At 48.1% G+C, this 21784-nt stretch overlaps 2 protein-coding genes across 3 annotated transcripts in view; one reads left to right on the forward strand and one right to left on the reverse strand.

Moving 5' to 3' along the window:
• LOC129814523 (metallophosphoesterase 1-like) overlaps positions 1-8719 on the forward strand; it is a 15272-nt gene extending 6553 nt beyond the window's left edge. Inside the window, exons 5-9 of the mRNA XM_055867709.1 lie at positions 904-1067; positions 4491-4568; positions 5580-5702; positions 7521-7661; positions 8473-8719. Of these exons, the coding sequence (XP_055723684.1) occupies positions 904-1067; positions 4491-4568; positions 5580-5702; positions 7521-7661; positions 8473-8661 (695 nt within the window). The 3' untranslated portion in view covers positions 8662-8719. The remainder of the gene's footprint in view (positions 1-903; positions 1068-4490; positions 4569-5579; positions 5703-7520; positions 7662-8472) is intronic.
• Positions 8720-16706: 7987 nt separating this feature from the next.
• The window catches only part of LOC129813636 (guanine nucleotide-binding protein G(olf) subunit alpha-like), a 232549-nt gene continuing 227471 nt past the window's right edge, over positions 16707-21784 (reverse strand). For both annotated transcript variants that reach the window (XM_055866004.1, XM_055866005.1), the window contains exons 9-11: positions 21599-21729; positions 17141-17208; positions 16707-16914 (exon numbers count right to left, since the gene is read on the reverse strand). In XM_055866004.1, the coding sequence (XP_055721979.1) occupies positions 16768-16914; positions 17141-17208; positions 21599-21729 (346 nt within the window). In that variant the 3' untranslated portion in view covers positions 16707-16767. The remainder of the gene's footprint in view (positions 16915-17140; positions 17209-21598; positions 21730-21784) is intronic.

Here is a 21784-nt window from a genome sequence, read left to right on the forward strand (position 1 = left end):
TGAGGTGTTGTCTCTCTACTGTATAAACCCTGAGGTGTTGTCTCTCTACTGTATAAACCCTGAGGTGTTGTCTCTCTAACTGTATAAACCCTGAGGTGTTGTCTCTCTACTGTATAAACCCTGAGGTGTTGTCTCTCTACTGTATAAACCCTGAGGTGTTGTCTCTCTACTGTATAAACCCTGAGGTGTTGTCTCTCTACTGTATAAACCCTGAGGTGTTGTCTCTCTACTGTATAAAACCCTGAGGTGTTGTCTCTCTACTGTATAAACCCTGAGGTGTTGTCTCTCTACTGTATAAACCCTGAGGTGTTGTCTCTCTACTGTATAAACCCTGAGGTGTTGTCTCTCTACTGTATAAACCCTGAGGTGTTGTCTCTCTACTGTATAAACCCTGAGGTTGTCTCTCTTTAACCCTGAGGTGTTGTCTCTCTACTGTATAAACCCTGAGGTGTTGTCTCTCTACTGTATAAACCCTGAGGTGTTGTCTCTCTACTGTATAAACCCTGAGGTGTTGTCTCTCTACTGTATAAACCCTGAGGTGTTGTCTCTCTACTGTATAAACCCTGAGGTGTTGTCTCTCTACTGTATAAACCCTGAGGTGTTGTCTCTCTACTGTATAAACCCTGAGGTGTTGTCTCTCTACTGTATAAACCCTGAGGTGTTGTCTCTCTACTGTATAAACCCTGAGGTGTTGTCTCTCTACTGTATAAACCCTGAGGTGTTGTCTCTCTACTGTATAAACCCTGAGGTGTTGTCTCTCTACTGTATAAACCCTGAGGTGTTGTCCTCTACTGTATAAACCCTGAGGTGTTGTCTCTCTACTGTATAAACCCTGAGGTGTTGTCTCTCTACTGTATAAACCCTGAGGTGTTGTCTCTGTCTCTCTACTGTATAAACCCTGAGGTGTTGTCTCTCTACTGGTGAACAGGTGTTTTGTTTCTCGTTTTTTCTCTAGCTTTCTATTGGTCAACAGCGTGGCGTTGCATGGTGACGGTTGTCCTATCTGCCAATCAGTGGAGAAACAGCTGTACACACTGTCCAGGGATCTCAACTGTTCACTACTACAGGTCGGTCTTATACCACACACACACACACACACACACACACACACACACACACACACACACACACACACACACACACACACACACACACACACACACACACACACACACACACACACACACACACACACACACACATACACACACACACACACTGTCCAGGGACCTAAACTGTTCCTCGTGAGTGCCCTCTACAACTCAGACGTTTAAAGGAGTTAAAGCTGGAATCAGTCTGATTCGTTACGACCAGAAATATGACTTTCCTGAAGTGGATCTTTTGTCCCCCCCCCCCCCCCCCCCCCCCCCCCCCCCCAGCCTTATTCCAAAGGCTGTTCAAAGACTCCGCTGGCGAGTCTTGGAGCAGAGCGGAGAGACATCAGGGACTGTAACGTACTCTTTCACAGGAACATGGCTCTCTCCGTATATACTGTACCCATCCATACAGCCAGCTGGGTTCTCAGTACATCACACAGACAGGAATAAAGAACTCTCCGGGAAGAAGAAAGGCGGGGGGGCAAAGGTAAATGAATTAAATGACTTTAACTCACTTTAACGCACTCACTTCTGTCATCATGAAGTGCTTTGAGAGGCTAGTTAAGGTTCATATCACCTCTACCTTACCTGACACCCTAGACCCACTTCAATTTGCTTACCGCCCCAATAGATCCACAGACGATGCAATCACCATCACACTGCACACTGCCCTAACCCATCTGGACAAGAGGAATACCTATGTGAGAATGCTGTTCATTGACTACAGCTCAGCATTTAACACCATAGTACCCTCTAAACGCATCATCAAGCTCGGGGCCCTGGGTCTGAACACCGCTCTGTGCATTTGGGTCCTGGACTTCCTGACGGGCCGCTCCCAGGTGGTGAAGGTTGGAAACAACACCTCCACTTCACTGATCCTCAACACTGGGACCCCACAATGGTGCGTTCTCAGCCCTCTCCTGTACTCCCTGTTCACCCTTGACAGCCTGGCCACGCACGCCTCCAAGTCAATCAAGTTTGCAGACGACACAACAGTAGTAGGCTTGATTACCAACAATGACGAGACAGCTTACAGGGAGGAGGTGAGGGCCTTCACTGGTACGGCAACTGCACCACCCGCAACCACAAGGCAGTATACAGTATACCACCCAAACCTGCTCCCTTCACCTGGTATATACAGTATACCACCCAAACCTGCTCCCTTCACCTGGTATATACAGTATACCACCCAAACCTGCTCCCTTCACCTGGTATATACAGTATACCACCCAAACCTACTCCCTTCACCTGGTATATGGTAAGGCTCTCCAGAGGGTGGTGAGGTCTCCCCAACGCATCACCGGGGGCAAACTACCTGCCCTCCAGGACACCTACACCACCTGATGTCACAGGAAATGCCAAAAGATCATAAAGGACATCAACCACTCGAGCCACTGCCTGTTCACCCCGCTATCATCCAGAAGGCGAGGTCAGTAGAGGTACATCAAAGCTGGGACCGAGACTGAAAAACAGCTTCTATCTCAAGGCCATCAGACTAAATAGCTATCACTACCCAGTTACTCAACCCTGCACCTTAGAGGCTGCTGCACCATATACATAGACATGGAATCACTGGTCACTTTAATAATGGAACACTAGTCACTTTAATCATGTTTACATACTGTTTTACTCATAATTACATTACAGCCTTATTCTAAAATGTATTAAATAAATGTTTTTCTCATTAATCTACACACAATACCCCATAATGAGAAAGCGAAAACAGGCTTTCCTAATTTATTTAAAATTAAAAACAGAAATACCTTATTTACATAAGTATTCAGACCCTTTACTATGAGACTCAAAATTGAGCTCAGGTGCTTCATGTTTCCATTGATCATCCTTGAGATGTTTCTACAACTTGATTGGAGTCCACCTGTGGTAAATTCAATTGATTGGAGATGATTTGGAAAGGCACAGACCTGTCTATATAAGGTCCCACAGTTGACAGTGCATATCAGAGCAAAAAACAAAGCCATGAGGTCGAAGGAATTGTCCTTGGAGCTCAGAGACAGGATTGTGTTGAGGCACAGATCTGGGGAAGGGTACCAAAAATGTATTCAGTATTGAAGGTCCCCAAGAACACAGTGGCCTCCGTCATTCTTAAATGGAAGAAGTTTGGAACCACCAAGACTCTTCATAGAGCTGGCCGCCCGGTCAAACTGAGCAATCGGGGGAGAAGGGCCTTGGTCAGGGAGGTGTCCGCCCGGTCAAACTGAGCATTCGGGGGAGAAGGGCCTTGGTCAGGGAGGTGTCCGCCCGGTCAAACTGAGCATTCGGGGGAGAAGGGCCTTGGTCAGGGAGGTGTCCGCCCGGTTAAACTGAGCATTCGGGGGAGAAGGGCCTTGGTCAGGGAGGTGTCCGCCCGGTTAAACTGAGCATTCGGGGGAGAAGGGCCTTGGTCAGGGAGGTGTCCGCCCGGTTAAACTGAGCATTCGGGGGAGAAGGGCCTTGGTCAGGGAGGTGTCCGCCCGGTTAAACTGAGCATTCGGGGGAGAAGGGCCTTGGTCAGGGAGGTGTCCGCCCGGTCAAACTGAGCATTCGGGGGAGAAGGGCCTTGGTCAGGGAGGAAGAACCCAAAGGACCTTGGTCAGGGAGGAAGAACCCGAAGGACCTTGGAAAATATTACACGTGCGATAAAACAGCATCTATTGCGACTGTATGTACCACAATGCTCATCTGTTTCACTTTTATGTTTTGTTATCTTCGTGTGTTGTTATGTCCGTGTTTTGTTATCTTCGTGTGTTGTTATGTCCGTGTTTTGTTATCTTCGTGTGTTGTTATGTCCGTGTTTTGTTATCTTCGTGTTTTGTGATCTTCGTGTTTTGTGATCTTCGTGTTTTGTTATGTCCGTGTTTTGTTATCTTCGTGTGTTGTTATGTCCGTGTTTTGTTATCTTCGTGTTTTGTTATGTCCGTGTGTTGTTATCTTCGTGTGTTGTTATCTTCGTGTGTTGTTATCTTCGTGTTTTGTTATCTTCGTGTTTTATCTTCGTGTTTTGTTATCTTCGTGTTTTGTTATCTTCGTGTTTTGTTATCTTCGTGTGTTGTTATCTTCGTGTGTTGTTATCTTCGTGTGTTGTTATCTTCGTGTGTTGTTATCTTCGTGTGTTGTTATCTTCGTGTGTTGTGATCTTCGTGTGTTGTGATCTTCGTGTGTTGTGATCTTCGTGTTTTGTTATCTTCGTGTTTTGTTATCTTCGTGTTTTGTTATCTTCGTGTGTTGTTATCTTCGTGTGTTGTGATCTTCGTGTGTTGTTATCTTCGTGTTTTGTTATCTTCGTGTGTTGTTATCTTCGTGTGTTGTTATCTTCGTGTTTTGTTATCTTCGTGTTTTATCTTCGTGTGTTGTTATCTTCGTGTGTTGTGATCTTCGTGTGTTGTTATCTTCCAGAATTCTGAGTCCAGCATTATAAGAGAATACTGCCAAGACGCATGGACCTATCCTTCTACAGCACCTATCATCCTGCAGGTAGATACTCTCTCTATTACATAGTAACAACCACTACACTATTATAGTAAACCTCTATTACATAGTAATAACCACTATACTATTACATAGTAATAACCACTATACTATTACATAGTAAACCTCTATTACATAGTAATAACCTCTATTACATAGTAATAACCACTATACTATTACATAGTAAACCTCTATTACATAGTAATAACCTCTATTACATAGTAATAACACTACACTGTTACATAGTAATAACCTCTATTACATAGTAATAACCACTATACTATTACATAGTAATAACCACTATACTGCTACATAGTAATAACCCCATTACATAGTAATAACCACTATACTATTACATAGTAAACCTATTACATAGTAATAACCACTATACTATTACATAGTAAACCTATTACATATTAATAACCACTATACTATTACATAGTAAACCTATTACATAGTAATAACCACTACACTGTTACATAGTAATAACCTCTATTACATAGTAATAACCACTATTACATAGTAATAACCACTACACTGTTACATAGTAATAACCTCTATTACATAGTAATAACCACTATTACATAGTAATAACCACTACACTGTTATATAGTAATAACCACTATACTGTTACATAGTAAACCTCTATTACATAGTAATAACCACTACACTGCTACATAGTAAACCTCTATTACATAGTAATAACCCCATAACCCCTATTACATAGTAACATTAGTTGCATAGTGTAGAGATGGGGAAACAATATTTTTCCCATAATGCCCCTTCCTCCTGGAACATGCTTCAAGAGATAACGTGAGGGAAGTCGGTGTCCTGCTTTTAAGACTCTGGTTGACGACACTGTTCGTCACAGCTGCAGTTGTTTATCATTTTCAAATGTATCTGGAACTTGTGACTTTGTCTTTTTATGTAATATTTCATGTACATGTTACTATTTCCCTGTTGGAAAAGCCAGGTATTCAATAGCTGCTTTTCCTGTCTGTCTGTTTCCTCCCTCAGCATTACCCTCTTTACCGCGTGAGTGACGCGGGCTGTACGGGTCGGGACGCTGCTCCTCCTAAAGAGCGTCACCTGCTGTTCAGAGAGAAGTATGACGTGCTGTCTCAGGAGGCCTCTCACAGGGTACGTGGACCACTGATAGCCTGGTTCCCAGATCAGTTTGGGCTCGTGCCAACTCCATTGCTGTTATTGTCAAGCCCAACTTGTTTTGTATAATAACTGACAGGGAGATGACATGACAACACGAACAGACTGGCAGCCACTATGCCAGTGGTCATCATGTTTTTATTTATTTTTTACCTTTATTTAACTAGGCAAGTCAGTTAAGGACAAATTCTTATTTACAATGACGGCCTACCGGGGAACAGTGGGTTAACTGCCTTGTTCAGGGGCAGAACGACAGATTTTTACGTTGTCAGCTCTGGGATTTAATCCAGCAACCTTTCGGTGACTGGCCCAACGCTCTAACCACTAGGCTACCCGCCTCCCCGCTAGGCTGCCCGCCGCCCCGCTAGGCTACCCGCCTCTCCGCTAGGCTACCCGCCTCTAACCGCTAGGCTACCCGCCTCTAACCGCTAGGCTACCTGCCTCCCCGCTAGGCTACCTGCCTCCCCGCTAGGCTACCTGCCTCCCCGCTAGGCTACCTGCCTCTAACCGCTAGGCTACCTGCCGCTCCGCTAGGCTACCTGTTGGCCCGCTAGGCTACCTGCCACCCCGCTAGGCTACCTGCCACCCCGCTAGGCTACCTGCCGCTCCGCTAGGCTACCTGCCACCCCACTAGGCTACCTGCCACCCCGCTAGGCTACCATTTTGTTACGTTACAGCCTTATTCTGAAATTGATTTAATCGTTTTTCCCCCACATCAATCTACACACAATACACCAAAATGACATCACAATACCCCATAATGACATCACAATACCCCATAATGACATCACAATACCCCATAATGACATCACAATACCCCATAATGACAAAGAAAAATGTTTTTTATACATTTTTGAAAATGTATAAAAAAATATAGAACTATCACATTTACATAAGTATTCAGACCCTTTACTCAGTACTTTGTTGAAGCACCTTTGACAGCGATTACAGCCTCAAGTCTTCTTGGGTATGACGCTACAAGCTTGGTACACCTGTATTTGGGGAGTTTCCCATTCTTCTCTGCAGATCCTCTCAAGCTCCGTCAGGTTGGACGGGGAGCGTCGCTGCACAGCTATTTTCAGGTCTCTCCAGAGATGTTCGATCGGGTTCAAGTCCGGGCTCTGGCTGGGCCACTCAAGGACAGAGCCTTGTCCCGAAGCCACTCCTGCGTTGTCTTGGCTGTGTGCTTAGGGTTGTTGTCCTATTGGAAGGTGACCGTTCATTTGTTGGTACCCTTCCCCAGATCTGTGCCTCGACACAATCTTGTCTCGGAGCTCTACGGACAATTCCTTCGACCTCAAGCCTTGGTTTCTGCTCTGACATGCACTGTCAACTGTGGGACCTTATATAGACAGGTGTGTGCCTTTCCAAATCATCTCCAATCAATTGAATTTACCACAGGTGGACTCCAATCAAGTTGTAGAAACATCTCAAGAATGATCAATGTAAACAGGAAGCACCTGAGCTCAATTTACAGTCTCATAGCAAAGGGTCTGAATACTTATGTAAATAAGGTATTTCAGTTTTTTATTTTTAATACATTTGCAAAAAAATCTATAAACCTGTTTTCTCTTTGTCATTATGGGGTATTGTGATGTCATTATGGGGTATTGTGTGTAGAAAAATAATTTAATACATTTTAGAATAACGTAACAAAATGTGTAAAAAGGGAAGGGGTCTGAATACTTTCCAAATGTAAAGTCAGATTTTCATTAGGGTGGTGATGTAAACACAGATACAGGAACTGGTTCTCAAGCGTGTTTGATTGGTTCTCACCCTCCTTCCTCCTCCCAGCTGCTGCAGTGGTTTAAGCCCCGCCTGGTTCTCAGTGGCCACACCCACAGTGGTTGTCAGGTTCTCCATGACAACCAGTACCCGGAGATCAGTGTTCCGTCCTTCAACTGGAGGAACCGCAACAACCCCAGTTTCATCCTGGTAACTAACTAACTAACTAATAAACTAAATTATACATACTGTACCTCAACTCTAATAATGCCTTGGTACCTCTAAGCCTGATCCCACATCAGTTTGTGCTTCAGCCATCTCCTTTAATCCCAGGATGTACATACACATCTCTACCTCTCTCTCCTCTCCCTCCGTTACCCCTCTCTCTTCTCCTTCCGTTACCCCTCTCTCTCTCTCTCCTCTCTCTCCGTCACCCCTCTCTCTCTCTCCTCTACCTTCGTCATCCCCCTTTCACTCTCCCTCCATCACCCCTCTCTCTCGTTTCCTCCATCATCCCTCTCTCTCTCTCTCTCTCCTCTCCCTCCGTCACCCCCCCTCTCTCTCCTCTCCCTCCGTCACCCCTCTCTCTCTCCATCCGTCACCCCCTTCTCTCTCCATCCGTCACCCCCCTCGCTCTCTCTTCTCCCGCCGTCACCCCCCTCTCTCTCTCCCTCTCCCCATCACCCCTCTCTCTCTCCATCCGTCACCCCCCTCTCTCTCCTCTCTCTCCATCCGTCACCCCCCTCTTTCCCCATCTCCCCTCTCTCTCTCCCTCCATCACCCCTCTCTCCCTCCATCACCCCTCTCTTTCTCCCTCCGTCACCCCTCTCTCTCTCCCTCCGTCACCCCTCTCTCCCTCCGTTACCCCTCTCTCTCTCTCCTCCCGTCACCCCTCTCTCCCTCCATCACCCCTCTCTCTCTCCCTCCGTCACCCCTCTCTCCCTCCGTCACCCCTCTCTCTCTCTCTCTCCTCCCATCACCCCTCTCTCCCTCCGTCACCCCCCTCTCTCTCCTCTCCAAGGGTTCGTTCTCCTCCAGTGGTTACGGCCTGTCTAAGTGTTTCCTTCCAGAGGAGAGTACAGTGATAGCCCTGTACTGCTCTACGGGAGCCAGCCTCCTCTTCCTCCTCCCTCTGGTCCACTGCCTGTGGATGCGAGGCCTTCTCCGGTGCCTCATCCTCTGTCCAATCAGCAAACACAAGTTTCTCTGACGGTCTCAGGTAGAGGTTGTCCCTGACTGCTGAATGATACAGGATCAGATATGGGCTACATCCCCATCCCAAATGGCACCCTAATTCCCTATATAGTGCACTACTTTTAACCAGGTTAGCCCATAGGTGCTCTGGTAAGAAGTAGTGCACTATGTAGGGAATAGGGTGCCACTTAGGACGTAACTACGCTGTCCTCCCCCCTAAAGCCGGGGTGGCTGGTGCTCCTGCCCTGGGAGGCTGCCGTGGGTGTGTAGGGTTTTGCTCCACCACAGCACTGACTGACGTGTTCATGTGAAAACAATGTCAGCACACAGAATCACGTCTTGCTGGTCTGCTGACAGGTTTGTTAGAGTAGGGCTGAAACAAAAGCCTGCACACCACCCCGTAGCCTTCCAAAAGGAACATTGGGCATCCTATTGGGAGGTAAAGTAATCTGACTCTAGATCTGTAGTTAAGGACAGCTTTTACCTGGAGAGAACCTGTGTGACACCCGCCCACCCCACACAGAAACTTGGACGATTTTTTTCTTCTTTCAAGCTGTGAAATTCCACATTCCAAAAAGAACAGGGGTCAGGATGGTGGACAGTGGGTCAGGACAGAGGACAGTGGGTCAGGACAGAGGACAGTGGGTCAGGACAGAGAACAGGGGTCAGGATGATGGATCAGGGGTCAGGATAGAGAACAGGGGTCAGGACAGAGAACAGAGGTCAGGATAGAGAACAGGGGTCAGGACAGAGAACAGGGGTCAGGACAGAGAACAGGGGTCAGGACGGAGAACAGGGGTCAGGATAGAGAACAGGGGTCAGGATGATGGATCAGGGGTCAGGATAGAGAACAGGGGTCAGGATAGAGAACAGGGGTCAGGATAGAGAACAGGGGTCAGGATAGAGAACAGGGGTCAGAATGGAGAACAGGGGTCAGGATAGAGAACAGGGGTCAGGATAGAGAACAGGGGTCAGAATGGAGAACAGGGGTCAGGATAGAGAACAGGGGTCAGGATGATGGATCAGGGGTCAGGATAGAGAACAGGGGTCAGGATAGAGAACAGGGGTCAGGATAGAGAACAGGGGTCAGGATAGAGAACAGGGGTCAGGATAGAGAACAGGGGTCAGGATAGAGAACAGGGGTCAGGACAGAGAACAGGGGTCAGGATAGAGAACAGGATAGAGAACAGGGGTCAGGATGGAGAACAGGGGTCAGGATGGAGAACAGGGGTCAGGATGATGGATCAGGGGTCAGGACAGAGAACAGGGGTCAGGACAGAGAACAGGGGTCAGGACAGAGAACAGGGGTCAGGACAGAGAACAGGGGTCAGGACAGAGAACAGGGGTCAGGATAGAGAACAGGGGTCAGGATGGTGGATCAGGATAGAGAACAGGGGTCAGAATAGAGAACAGGGGTCAGGATAGAGAACAGGGGTCAGGAGAGAGAACAGGGGTCAGGACAGAGAACAGGGGTCAGGATAGAGAACAGGGGTCAGGATGGAGAACAGGGGTCAGGATAGAGAACAGGGGTCAGGAGAGAGAACAGGGGTCAGGACAGAGAACAGGGGTCAGGATAGAGAACAGGGGTCAGGACAGAGAACAGGGGTCAGGATAGAGAACAGGGGTCAGGACAGAGAACAGGGGTCAGGACAGAGAACAGGGGTCAGGACAGAGAACAGGGGTCAGGATAGAGAACAGGGGTCAGGATAGAGAACAGGGGTCAGGATAGTGGATCAGGATAGAGAGCAGAGGTCAGGATAGTGGATCAGGATAGAGAACAGACAACCTGATCCACTATCCTGATCACTGTTCTCCATCCTGACAACGCCAGAGGCCTGAGCCAGTGTATTCATACCCTCACCTTGTACCGAGACTGGTCGTTGTCCTTGTTCTGGCGGTGGAAATGGACCATTCAACTACGACGAAGGACAACTTCACTGTCAGTCATCTAGATGGTTCTCTCTTCGCACCAGGAAGTATGGTGACCCCTGAAAGGTTCACTGTCTCCCATCTCCCTCTGGGTGTGGATCCATAAAGCAACGCAGAGTGCTGATCTAGGATCAGGCTATTCCTGTCCATGTAATCTTTGGGGGCTCCCGAGTGGCGCAGCATCTCAGTGCTTGAGGCGTCACTACAGACACCCTGGTTCGATTCCAGGCTGTAACCGGCCGTGATTGGGAGTCCCATTAGGGTGGCGCACAATTGGCCCAGCGTCGTCCGTCATAGTAAATAAGAATTTGTTCTTAACTGACTTGCCTAGTTAAAAAAAAAATATTTAAAAAAATCTGGTTCAAAGGCTAACCTGATTCTAGATCAACAGTCCTACCCAGAGAGGCTTTGTGGGTAACGGGCCCTGATCTCTACTATATTTACTGATACCAGAACAAGAAGTGCATGTCTTCAAGCAGCATTTAATGTATTAAAGACACACACAGCTCTTATGGGCCTTACAGCAGTGATGGACTATTATAACCGTTGATTTCATTCTTAAAAATGAACCTCTTTTTCCCCCCTTTTTATTTTCTGTATGCAAATGTATGTAAATCTATTTAAATTCCTGATGTAAATACTAATAAAGTAAATGATGTCAACAGTTTTTAGAGTTCAGGTGAATTTGTCGTGGCGGAAGAACCCTATTTATCTAGTGGTAGTAACCCTTTCTGTTACAGTGGGTTAACAACCAGTGAACCAGGAACTAACTAGGCATGAACTGTTTTCTGAGGTTTAAATAGCGATCAAATGCTTTATTACCCTTGTAAAGAAAAGTGCAACACGAGCAGGTTGTTGTTAAATAAGGTGGAAAGTGGCCTGGGAACCATAGCGACCTGTTTATAAAAAGTATTACCATCGATACAACACGTGAAGTGACTTACCTGAAACGGATGGGTTTAAAAGGCGTTAGTTGCTTCAACCTAAACCACAGCAGAAATACAACATAACCCACTACAGAAACAGTCACACATGAACACTGGCTGAACCCATAGGGCCCTGGTCTAAAGTAGTGCACTATGTAGGGAGTAGGGTGCCATAGGGCCCTGGTCTAAAGAAGTGCGCTATGTAGGGAATAGGGTGCCATAGGGCCCTGGTCTAAAGTAGTGCACTATATAGGGAATAGGGTTCTGGTCTAAAGTAGTGCACTATATAGGGAATAGGGTTCTGGTCTAAAGTAGTGCACTATGTAGGGAATAGGGACCCATAGGTCTCTGGTCTAAAGTAGTACACTATATAGGGAATAGGGTTCCATAGGACTCTGGTCTAAAGTAGTGCACTATATAGGGAATAGGGTTATATAGGGCTCTAGCCTAAAGTAGTGCACTATTTAGGGAATAGGGTTCTATAGGGCTCTGGTCTAAAGTAGTGCACTATGTAGGGAATAGGGTGCCGGTCTAAAGTAGTGCACTATGTAGGGAATAGGGTCCCATTTGTGATGACCTTGTCTTGTTGGGTGCTGCTGACAGTCTGGCTGACCCATGTCAGAACGCATCAGGATTCTTCACATCCTTCCTCCTCTCTCTCCATTCCTTAACATGCTGACTTACACTCAATGTACAAAACATTAGGAACACCTTCCTAATATTGAGTTGCATCCCTCCCTTTTTACCCTCAGAACAGCCTCACTTCGTCGGGACATGGGACTCTACAAGGTGTCGAAAACGTTTCCACAGGGATGCTGGCCCATGTTGACTCCACAGGGATGCTGGTCCATGTCGACTCCACAGGGATGCTGGTCCATGTCGACTCCAATGCTTCCCACAGTTGTCAAGTTGGCTGGATGTCCTTTGGCTGGTGGAACATTCTGGATACACAGGAAACTGTTGCGTGTGAAAAACCCAGCAGCGTTGCACTTCTTGACACAAACAGGTGCGCCTGGCACCTACTACCATAACCTGCTCAAAGGCACTGAAGTCTTTTGTCTTGTCCATTCACCCTCTGAATGATACACAATCCATGTCTCAATTGTCTCAAGGCTTATAAATCCTTCTTTAACCTGTCTCCCCCTTCATCTACACTGATTGAAGTGGATTTAACAGGTGACATCAATAAGGGATCATAACTTTCACCTGGATTCACCTGGTCAGTCTGTCATGGAACGAGCAGGTGTTCCTAATGGTTTGTCCACTCAGTGTATATACTATGTATGTAATGTATAAATATTGACCATGTACACCTCCTAGGTACACACATACACTTTGTACATATATATTTATATAGACCTGTACATCCATGTATAAAAGGTAAAACACTCCAACGTACAGTACACACTCGCTCTCCATCATCATCATCATCATCATCATTCACACAATACAACTCTGTGAGTCTATTCACACACACACACAGATTCTCAGACATTCATCATATCGAAAAAGAGTTGGGCTCCTATTCAAAAAAAGCAACATCCAGATTAAAATGTGGACACTTTCCACTGTCAATGTGTTTCTCCTTTAAAGCTGTGGAAGAAGGTTAGACGAAATGGGAGGGAAAAGGCATGTGGTGTGTGTCCCAAATGGTAGCCTACTCCCTGTGTAGTGCTATAGGGCCCGTTTGGGCCCCGGCCAAAAGTATATAGGGAATAGGCTGCCGACAGGATTTAATTAGTGCCAATAAGGGTCAATTACAGTGCCAATAGGCTGCCAATAAGGGTCAATTACAGTGCCAATAGGCTGCCAATAAGGCGTCAATTACAGTGCCAATAGGCTGCCTATAAGGGTCAATTACAGTGCCAATAGGCTGCCTATAAGGGTCAATTACAGTGCCAATAGGCTGCCTATAAGGGTCAATTACAGTGCCAATAGGCTGCCTATAAGGGTCAATTACAGTGCCAACAGGGATGCAAGTCATGACGTTCATTCGCTGCAATGTCTCATCTTCTCCTCGCAGGTCGGCGGTTCCTTTGCATAATATATTCAGGGTTAGGGTTATAATATATATAATATATATATATATATAATATATTCAGGGTTCTATTTTTTATTTGTTTTGCTAAAAACAGCATTTCCTTTTTATTATAAAGCAGAAACCCTGTAAAGAGAAAGTTGTGTCTCTACAACACCGCAGTCAGAGAGTCGTGTCTCTACAACACCACAGTCAGAGAGTCGTGTCTCTACAACACCGCAGTCAGAGAGTCGTGTCTCTACAACACCGCAGTCAGAGAGTCGTGTCTCTACAACACCGCAGTCAGAGAGTCGTGTCTCTACAACACCACAGTCAGAGAGTCGTGTCTCTACAACACCACAGTCAGAGAGTCGTGTCTCTACAACACCGCAGTCAGAGAGTCGTGTCTCTACAACACCGCAGTCAGAGAGTCGTGTCTCTACAACACCGCAGTCAGAGAGTCGTGTCTCTACAACACCACAGTCAGAGAGTCGTGTCACCACAGTCAGAGAGTCGTGTCTCTACAACACCACAGTCAGAGAGTCGTGTCTCTACAACACCACAGTCAGAGAGTCGTGTCTCTACAACACCACAGTCAGAGAGTCGTGTCTCTACAACACCACAGTCAGAGAGTCGTGTCTCTACAACACCGCAGTCAGAGAGTCGTGTCTCTACAACACCACAGTCAGAGAGTCGTGTCTCTACAACACCACAGTCAGAGAGTCGTGTCTCTACAACACCACAGTCAGAGAGTCGTGTCTCTACAACACCGCAGTCAGAGAGTCGTGTCTCTACAACACCACAGTCAGAGAGTCGTGTCTCTACAACACCGCAGTCAGAGAGTCGTGTCTCTACAACACCACAGTCAGAGAGTCGTGTCTCTACAACACCACAGTCAGAGAGTCGTGTCTCTACAACACCACAGTCAGAGAGTCGTGTCACCAGTCTGATCTGTCACCGCTGCATGTGCTTCTATAGACAGAGTTGTTGACATCAAGCTGTCCAGCGCAGACCAGTCAGTCAACGTGTCGGTTAGTTGTTCCTTCCAGGACGGCTTCACGCCAGGCAGAAAGCAGCGACGGGAGATAAGTTGCAGAGGGATTAGTCCCATTCCTTTCTTCATTCATCTGTTCATTCCTTTGTTCATTCCATCGTTTCCTTCCTGCCTCTCAGGGCCTCAAACAACAGGAGGCCTGTCTCTCCTCCCCTCTCCTCTCTCTGTCTCTCCCCCTGCTCTGTATCGGTCCTTTAGGTCCTCAAACAACAGGAGGCCTGAGTCTCTCCCCCCCTCTCCTCTCTCTGTCTCTCCCCCTGCTCTGTATCAGTCCTTTAGGGCCTCAAACAACAGGAGGCCTGAGTCTCTCCATCCCTCTCCTCTCTCTGTCTCTCCCCCTGCTCTGTATCAGTCCTTTAGGGCCTCAAACAACAGGAGCCCTGAGTCTCTCCATCCCTCTCCTCTCTCTGTCTCTCCCCCTGCTCTGTATCGGTCCTTTAGGGCCTCAAACAACAGGAGGCCTGAGTCTCTCCATCCCTCTCCTCTCTCTGTCTCTCCCCCTGCTCTGTATCAGTCCTTTAGGGCCTCAAACAACAGGAGCCCTGAGTCTCTCCATCCCTCTCCTCTCTCTGTCTCTCCCCCTGCTCTGTATCAGTCCTTTAGGGCCTCAAACAACAGGAGCCCTGAGTCTCTCCATCCCTCTCCTCTCTCTGTCTCTCCCCCTGCTCTGTATCGGTCCTTTAGGGCCTCAAACAACAGGAGGCCTGAGTCTCTCCATCCCTCTCCTCTCTCTGTCTCTCCCCCTGCTCTGTATCAGTCCTTTAGGGCCTCAAACAACAGGAGCCCTGAGTCTCTCCATCCCTCTCCTCTCTCTGTCTCTCCCCCTGCTCTGTATCGGTCCTTTAGGGCCTCAAACAACAGGAGGCCTGAGTCTCTCCCCCCCTCTCCTCTCTCTGTCTCTCCCCCTGCTCTGTATCAGTCCTTTAGGGCCTCAAACAACAGGAGGCCTGAGTCTCTCCCCCCCCCTCTCCTCTCTCTGTCTCTTCCCCTGCTCTGTATCAGTCCTTTAGGGCCTCAAACAACAGGAGGCCTGAGTCTCTCCATCCCTCAGTCGACCTGCAACACTGCTACTGTGTAATACAGAGTATTAAATACTGTAATGCTACATTGTGTTTATACTTCAACAAAAAAGGTATTAAACAACCTGTGTGCATTAAGCAAAGTGCATTTTCTGTTCTTCTTCCTCGTTTGTCTTCCTCCTTCCTCTCTCCATCGCTCTGTCCGTTATCACTCTTTCTTCGGACGTGATTAGTTGGCTGGCAGGTGACACACACACATTGATCCACACACCACACCACCCACCCGCCCAGCCAGCCAACCAGTCCAGTACACACCACCACATGCCAGCCAGCCAGCCAGCCAGCCAGTCAGTCCAGTACACACCACCACCTCCCGCCCAGCCAGCCAGCCAGACGACACCTCAGTCTCCCAACAAGAGGAAGAGGACGACACCTCAGTCTCCCAACTAGAGGAAGAGGACGACACCTCAGTCTCCCAACAAGAGGAAGAGGATGACACCTCAGTCTCCCAACTAGAGGAAGAGGACGACACCTCAGTCTCCCAACTAGAGGAAGAGGACGACACCTCAGTCTCCCAACAAGAGGAAGAGGACGACACCTCAGTCTCCCAACAAGAGGAAGAGGATGACACCTCAGTCTCCCAACTAGAGGAAGAGGATGACACCTCAGTCTCCCAACTAGAGGAAGAGGACGACACCTCAGTCTCCCAACTAGAGGAAGAGGACGACACCTCAGTCTCCCAACAAGAGGAAGAGGACGACACCTCAGTCTCCCAACTAGAGGAAGAGGATGACACCTCAGTCTCCCAACAAGAGGAAGAGGATGACACCTCAGTCTCCCAACAAGAGGAAGAGGACGACACCTCAGTCTCCCAACAAGAGGAAGAGGATGACACCTCAGTCTCCCAACTAGAGGAAGAGGACGACACCTCAGTCTCCCAACAAGAGGAAGAGGATGACACCTCAGTCTCCCAACAAGAGGAAGAGGACGACACCTCAGTCTCCCAACAAGAGGAAGAGGACGACACCTCAGTAGTACTTTGTAGTCCCCATCAGGGAGGGACGGGACAGAGGGTGGTGTTAGGAGGGGGCAGGGCAGTTTTTTGGGGTTGAGGATGCAAAATGGTTGGATAAAGCCCCAGCAGGCTTGATGGGTGTGTGTCTGTCTGTCCGTCCCTTCACAAGAGTTCGTACTGCCTCAGATGCATCCTCTGAATAATATCCCGACAGTCGTTGAAGACCCTCCTGATGTTCTCCGTGTCCACAGCGCAGGTGAAGTGGGGGTAGCAGTAGTGTCGGCCATCTCCACTGGCTGTGCTGATCCTCTGAGGAGGGGAGAGGTCACAGGGCATGTTTGATTACATCAGACCAGGGTTACCAACAAGAGTATTAAAACAGGTGCTAAAAGGGGCCTTTTTAAAGCTACAGTCTGTGATTGGTACATTACATTAATGTTTGGACATTTTGAACAAAACGGCAGCCAATTTGGTTTTTGTTTTCTAAATCTCAGATTGTAGGTTTAAATATGAATTAGTAATACTGAATAGTTACCAGGAACTCGTCTCGGATGAAAAACTTAGCTCTAGTCACTTTGGGGTCTTCACCAGGTTCAGGAGTCGCTGTAACAGACAGAAACACACTTCAGGCTCAACTGCCTGATAAAAACGAGAGGACATCCAATGAGTTCAAACTTTAGTTCAAATAGGTACATACCTTAATTCGGTATGGTGGGGTATGGTGTGATGTAGTATGGTGTGGTATGGTGAGCATGGTACGGTGTAGTGAACACGGTATGGTGTAGTGAGCATGGGGTGGTGTGGTGTAGTGAGCATGGTGTGGTATGGTGTAGTGAGCATGGTGTGGTGTGGTGTAGTGAGCATGGTACGGTGTAGTGAACATGGTATGGTGTAGTGAGCATGGGGTGGTGTGGTGTAGTGAGCATGGTGTGGTATGGTGTAGTGAGCATGGGGTGGTGTGGTGTAGTTTGCATGGTGAGGTATGGTGTAGTGAGCATGGGGTGGTGTGGTGTAGTGAGCATGGTGTGGTGTGGTGTAGTGAGCATGGTGAGGTATGGTGTAGTGAGCATGGTGTGGTGTGGTGTAGTGAGCATGGTGTGGTATGGTGTAGTGAGCATGGTGTGGTATGGTGTAGTGAGCATGGTGTGGTGTGGTGTAGTGAGCATGGTGTGGTGTGGTGTAGTGAGCATGGTGTGGTGTGGTGTAGTGAGCATGGTGTGGTATGGTGTAGTGAGCATGGTGTGGTGTGGTGTAGTGAGCATGGTGAGGTATGGTGTAGTGAGCATGGTGTGGTGTGGTGTAGTGAGCATGGTGTGGTGTGGTGTAGTGAGCATGGTGAGGTATGGTGTAGTGAGCATGGGGTGGTGTGGTGTAGTGAGCATGGTGTGGTGTGGTGTAGTGAGCATGGTGAGGTATGGTGTAGTGAGCATGGTGTGGTGTGGTGTAGTGAGCATGGTGTGGTATGGTGTAGTGAGCATGGTGTGGTGTAGTGAGCATGGTGTGGTGTGGTGTAGTGAGCATGGTGATGTATGGTGTAGTGAGCATGGTGAGGTGCGGTGCAGTGAGCATGGTGTGGTATGGTGTAGTGAGCATGGTGTGGTGTGGTGTAGTGAGCATGGTGTGGTATGGTGTAGTGAGCATGGTGTGGTATGGTGTAGTGAGCATGGTGTGGTATGGTGTAGTGAGCGTGGTGTGGTGCAGTGAGCATGGTGTGGTGTAGTGAGCATGGTGTGGTATGGTGTAGTGAGCATGGTGTGGTATGGTGTAGTGAGCGTGGTGTGGTGTAGTGAGCATGGTGTGGTGTAGTGAGCATGGTGTGGTATGGTGTAGTGAGCATGGTGTGGTGTGGTGCAGTGAGCATGGTGTGGTGTAGTGAGCATGGTGTGGTATGGAGTAGTGAGCATGGTGAGGTATGGTGTAGTGAGCATGGTGAGGTATGGTGTAGTGAGCATGGTGAGGTGCGGTGTAGTGAGCATGGTGTGGTGTGGTGTAGTGAGCATGGTGTGGTGTGGTGTAGTGAGCATGGTGTGGTATGGTGTAGTGAGCATGGTGAGGTGTGGTGTAGTGAGCATGGTGTGGTGTGGTGTAGTGAGCATGGTGTGGTGTAGTGAGCATGGTGTGGTGTGGTGTAGTGAGCATGGTGTGGTATGGTGTAGTGAGCATGGTGATGTATGGTGTAGTGAGCATGGTGAGGTGCGGTGTAGTGAGCATGGTGTGGTATGGTGTAGTGAGCATGGTGTGGTGTGGTGTAGTGAGCATGGTGTGGTATGGTGTAGTGAGCATGGTGTGGTATGGTGTAGTGAGCATGGTGAGGTATGGTGTAGTGAGCATGGTGTGGTGTAGTGAGCATGGTGTGGTATGGTGTAGTGAGCATGGTGAGGTATGGTGTAGTGAGCATGGTGTGGTATGGTGTAGTGAGCATGGGGTGGTATGGTGTAGTGAGCATGGTGTGGTGTAGTGAGCATGGTGTGGTGTGGTGTAGTGAGCATGGTGTGGTATGGTGTAGTGAGCATGGTGAGGTATGGTGTAGTGAGCATGGTGTGGTGTGGTGTAGTGAGCATGGTGAGGTATGGTGTAGTGAGCATGGTGAGGTGCGGTGTAGTGAGCATGGTGTGGTGTGGTGTAGTGAGCATGGTGAGGTATGGTGTAGTGAGCATGGTGTGGTGTGGTGTAGTGAGCATGGTGTGGTGTGGTGTAGTGAGCATGGTGAGGTATGGTGTAGTGAGCATGGTGAGGTGTGGTGTAGTGAGCATGGTGTGGTATGGTGTAGTGAGCATGGTGAGGTATGGTGTAGTGAGCATGGTGAGGTGTGGTGTAGTGAGCATGGTGTGGTATGGTGTAGTGAGCATGGTGTGGTGTAGTGAGCATGGTGTGGTGTGGTGTAGTGAGCATGGTGAGGTATGGTGTAGTGAGCATGGTGAGGTGTGGTGTAGTGAGCATGGTGTGGTATGGTGTAGTGAGCATGGTGTGGTGTAGTGAGCATGGTGTGGTATGGTGTAGTGAGCATGGTGTGGTGTAGTGAGCATGGTGAGGTATGGTGTAGTGAGCATGGTGAGGTATGGTGTAGTGAGCATGGTGAGGTATGGTGTAGTGAGCATGGTGAGGTATGGTGTAGTGAGCATGATGTGGTATGGTGTAGTGAGCATGGTGTGGTATGGTGTAGTGAGCATGGTATGGTGTAGTGAGCATGGTGTGGTGTAGTGAGCATGGTGTGGTATGGTGTAGTGAGCATGGTGTGGTGTAGTGAGCATGGTGAGGTATGGTGTAGTGAGCATGGTGTGGTGTAGTGAGCATGGTGTGGTGTGGTGAGCATGGTGTGGTGTAGTGAGCATGGTGAGGTATGGTGTAGTGAGCATGGTGAGGTATGGTGTAGTGAGCATGGTGAGGTATGGTGTAGTGAGCATGGTGAGGTATGGTGTAGTGAGCATGGTGAGGTATGGTGTAGTTAGCATGGTGTAGTGAGCATTTTGTGGTGTGGTGGTGAGGTGAGCTGTGGTGAGGGGGGGTGAGGTAGGTGTGGTATGGTGTAGTGAGGGGTTGTGTGGTGGGTTGGTGAGGGGTGTTGTGGTGAGGTGAGGTGTGGTGCCTACCTTCATTTGGTATGGTGTAGTACTGTAGGATGCCTACCTTCATGTGGTATGGTGTAGTAGGCTGCCTACCTTCATGTGGTATGGTGTAGTACTGTAGACTGCCTACGTTCATGTGGTATGGTGTAGTACTGTAGGCTGCCTACCTTCATGTGGTATGGTGTAGTACTGTAGACTGCCTACCATCATCTGGTATGGTGTAGTACTGTAGGCTGCCTACCTTCATTTGGTATGGTGTAGTACTGTAGCCTGCCTACCTTCATCTGGTATGGTGTAGTACTGTAGGCTGCCTACCTTCATGTGGTATGGTGTAGTACTGCAGACTTCCTACCTTCATTTGGTATGGTGTAGTACTGTAGGCTGCCTACCTTCATCTGGTATGGTGTAGTACTGCCTACCTTCATCTGGTATGGTGTAGTACTGTAGTACTGCCTACCTTCATCTGGTATGGTGTAGTACTGTAGGCTGCCTACCTTCATCTGGTATGGTGTAGTACTGTAGGCTGCCTACCTTCATGTGGTATGGTGTAGTACTGTAGGCTGCCTACCTTCATGTGGTATGGTGTAGTACTGTAGGCTGCCTACCTTCATTTGGTATGGTGTAGTACTGTAGACTGCCTACCTTCATGTGGTATGGTGTAGTACTGTAGACTGCCTACCTTCATGTGGTATGGTGTAGTACTGTAGGCTGCCTACCTTCATTTGGTATGGTGTAGTACTGTAGGCTGCCTACCTTCATGTGGTATGGTGTAGTACTGTAGGCTGTCTACCTTCATGTGGTATGGTGTAGTACTGTAGGCTGCCTACCTTCATCTGGTATGGTGTAGTACTGTAGGCTGCCTACCTTCATCTGGTATGGTGGAGTACTGTAGGCTGCCTACCTTCATGTGGTATGGTGTAGTACTGCAGACTGCCTACCTTCATGTGGTATGGTGTAGTACTGTAGGCTGCCTACCTTCATGTGGTATGGTGTAGTAGACTGCCTACCTTCATGTGGTATGGTGTAGTACTGTAGGCTGCCTACCTTCATGTGGTATGGTGTAGTAGACTGCCTACCTTCATGTGGTATGGTGTAGTACTGTAGGCTGCCTACCTTCATGTGGTATGGTGTAGTAGACTGCCTACCTTCATGTGGTATGGTGTAGTACTGTAGGCTGCCTACCTTCATGTGGTATGGTGTAGTAGACTGCCTACCTTCATGTGGTATGGTGTAGTAGGCTGCCTACCTTCATGTGGTATGGTGTAGTAGACTGCCTACCTTCATGTGGTATGGTGTAGTACTGTAGTACTGCCTACCTTCATGTGGTATGGTGTAGTACTGTAGGCTGCCTACCTTCATGTGGTATGGTGTAGTACTGTAGACTGCCTACCTTCATGTGGTATGGTGTAGTACTGTAGGCTGCCTACCTTCATGTGGTATGGTGTAGCGAGAATATTCAGGGAAGTAGTCTTCAATTTTGGATTTCCCAGCTAATACTTTCTCAGCCAACATGTCCTGCTTGTTCAGAAATAATATGACCGATATAGTGCGTAACCACCTGGAGATTAACAACAAACAAACAAACATTTAAAAAATATGTCAGGTCCAGGATA

Source organism: Salvelinus fontinalis, chromosome 17 (assembly GCF_029448725.1).
Source record: "Salvelinus fontinalis isolate EN_2023a chromosome 17, ASM2944872v1, whole genome shotgun sequence".
Taxonomy (NCBI): Eukaryota; Metazoa; Chordata; class Actinopteri; order Salmoniformes; family Salmonidae; genus Salvelinus; species Salvelinus fontinalis.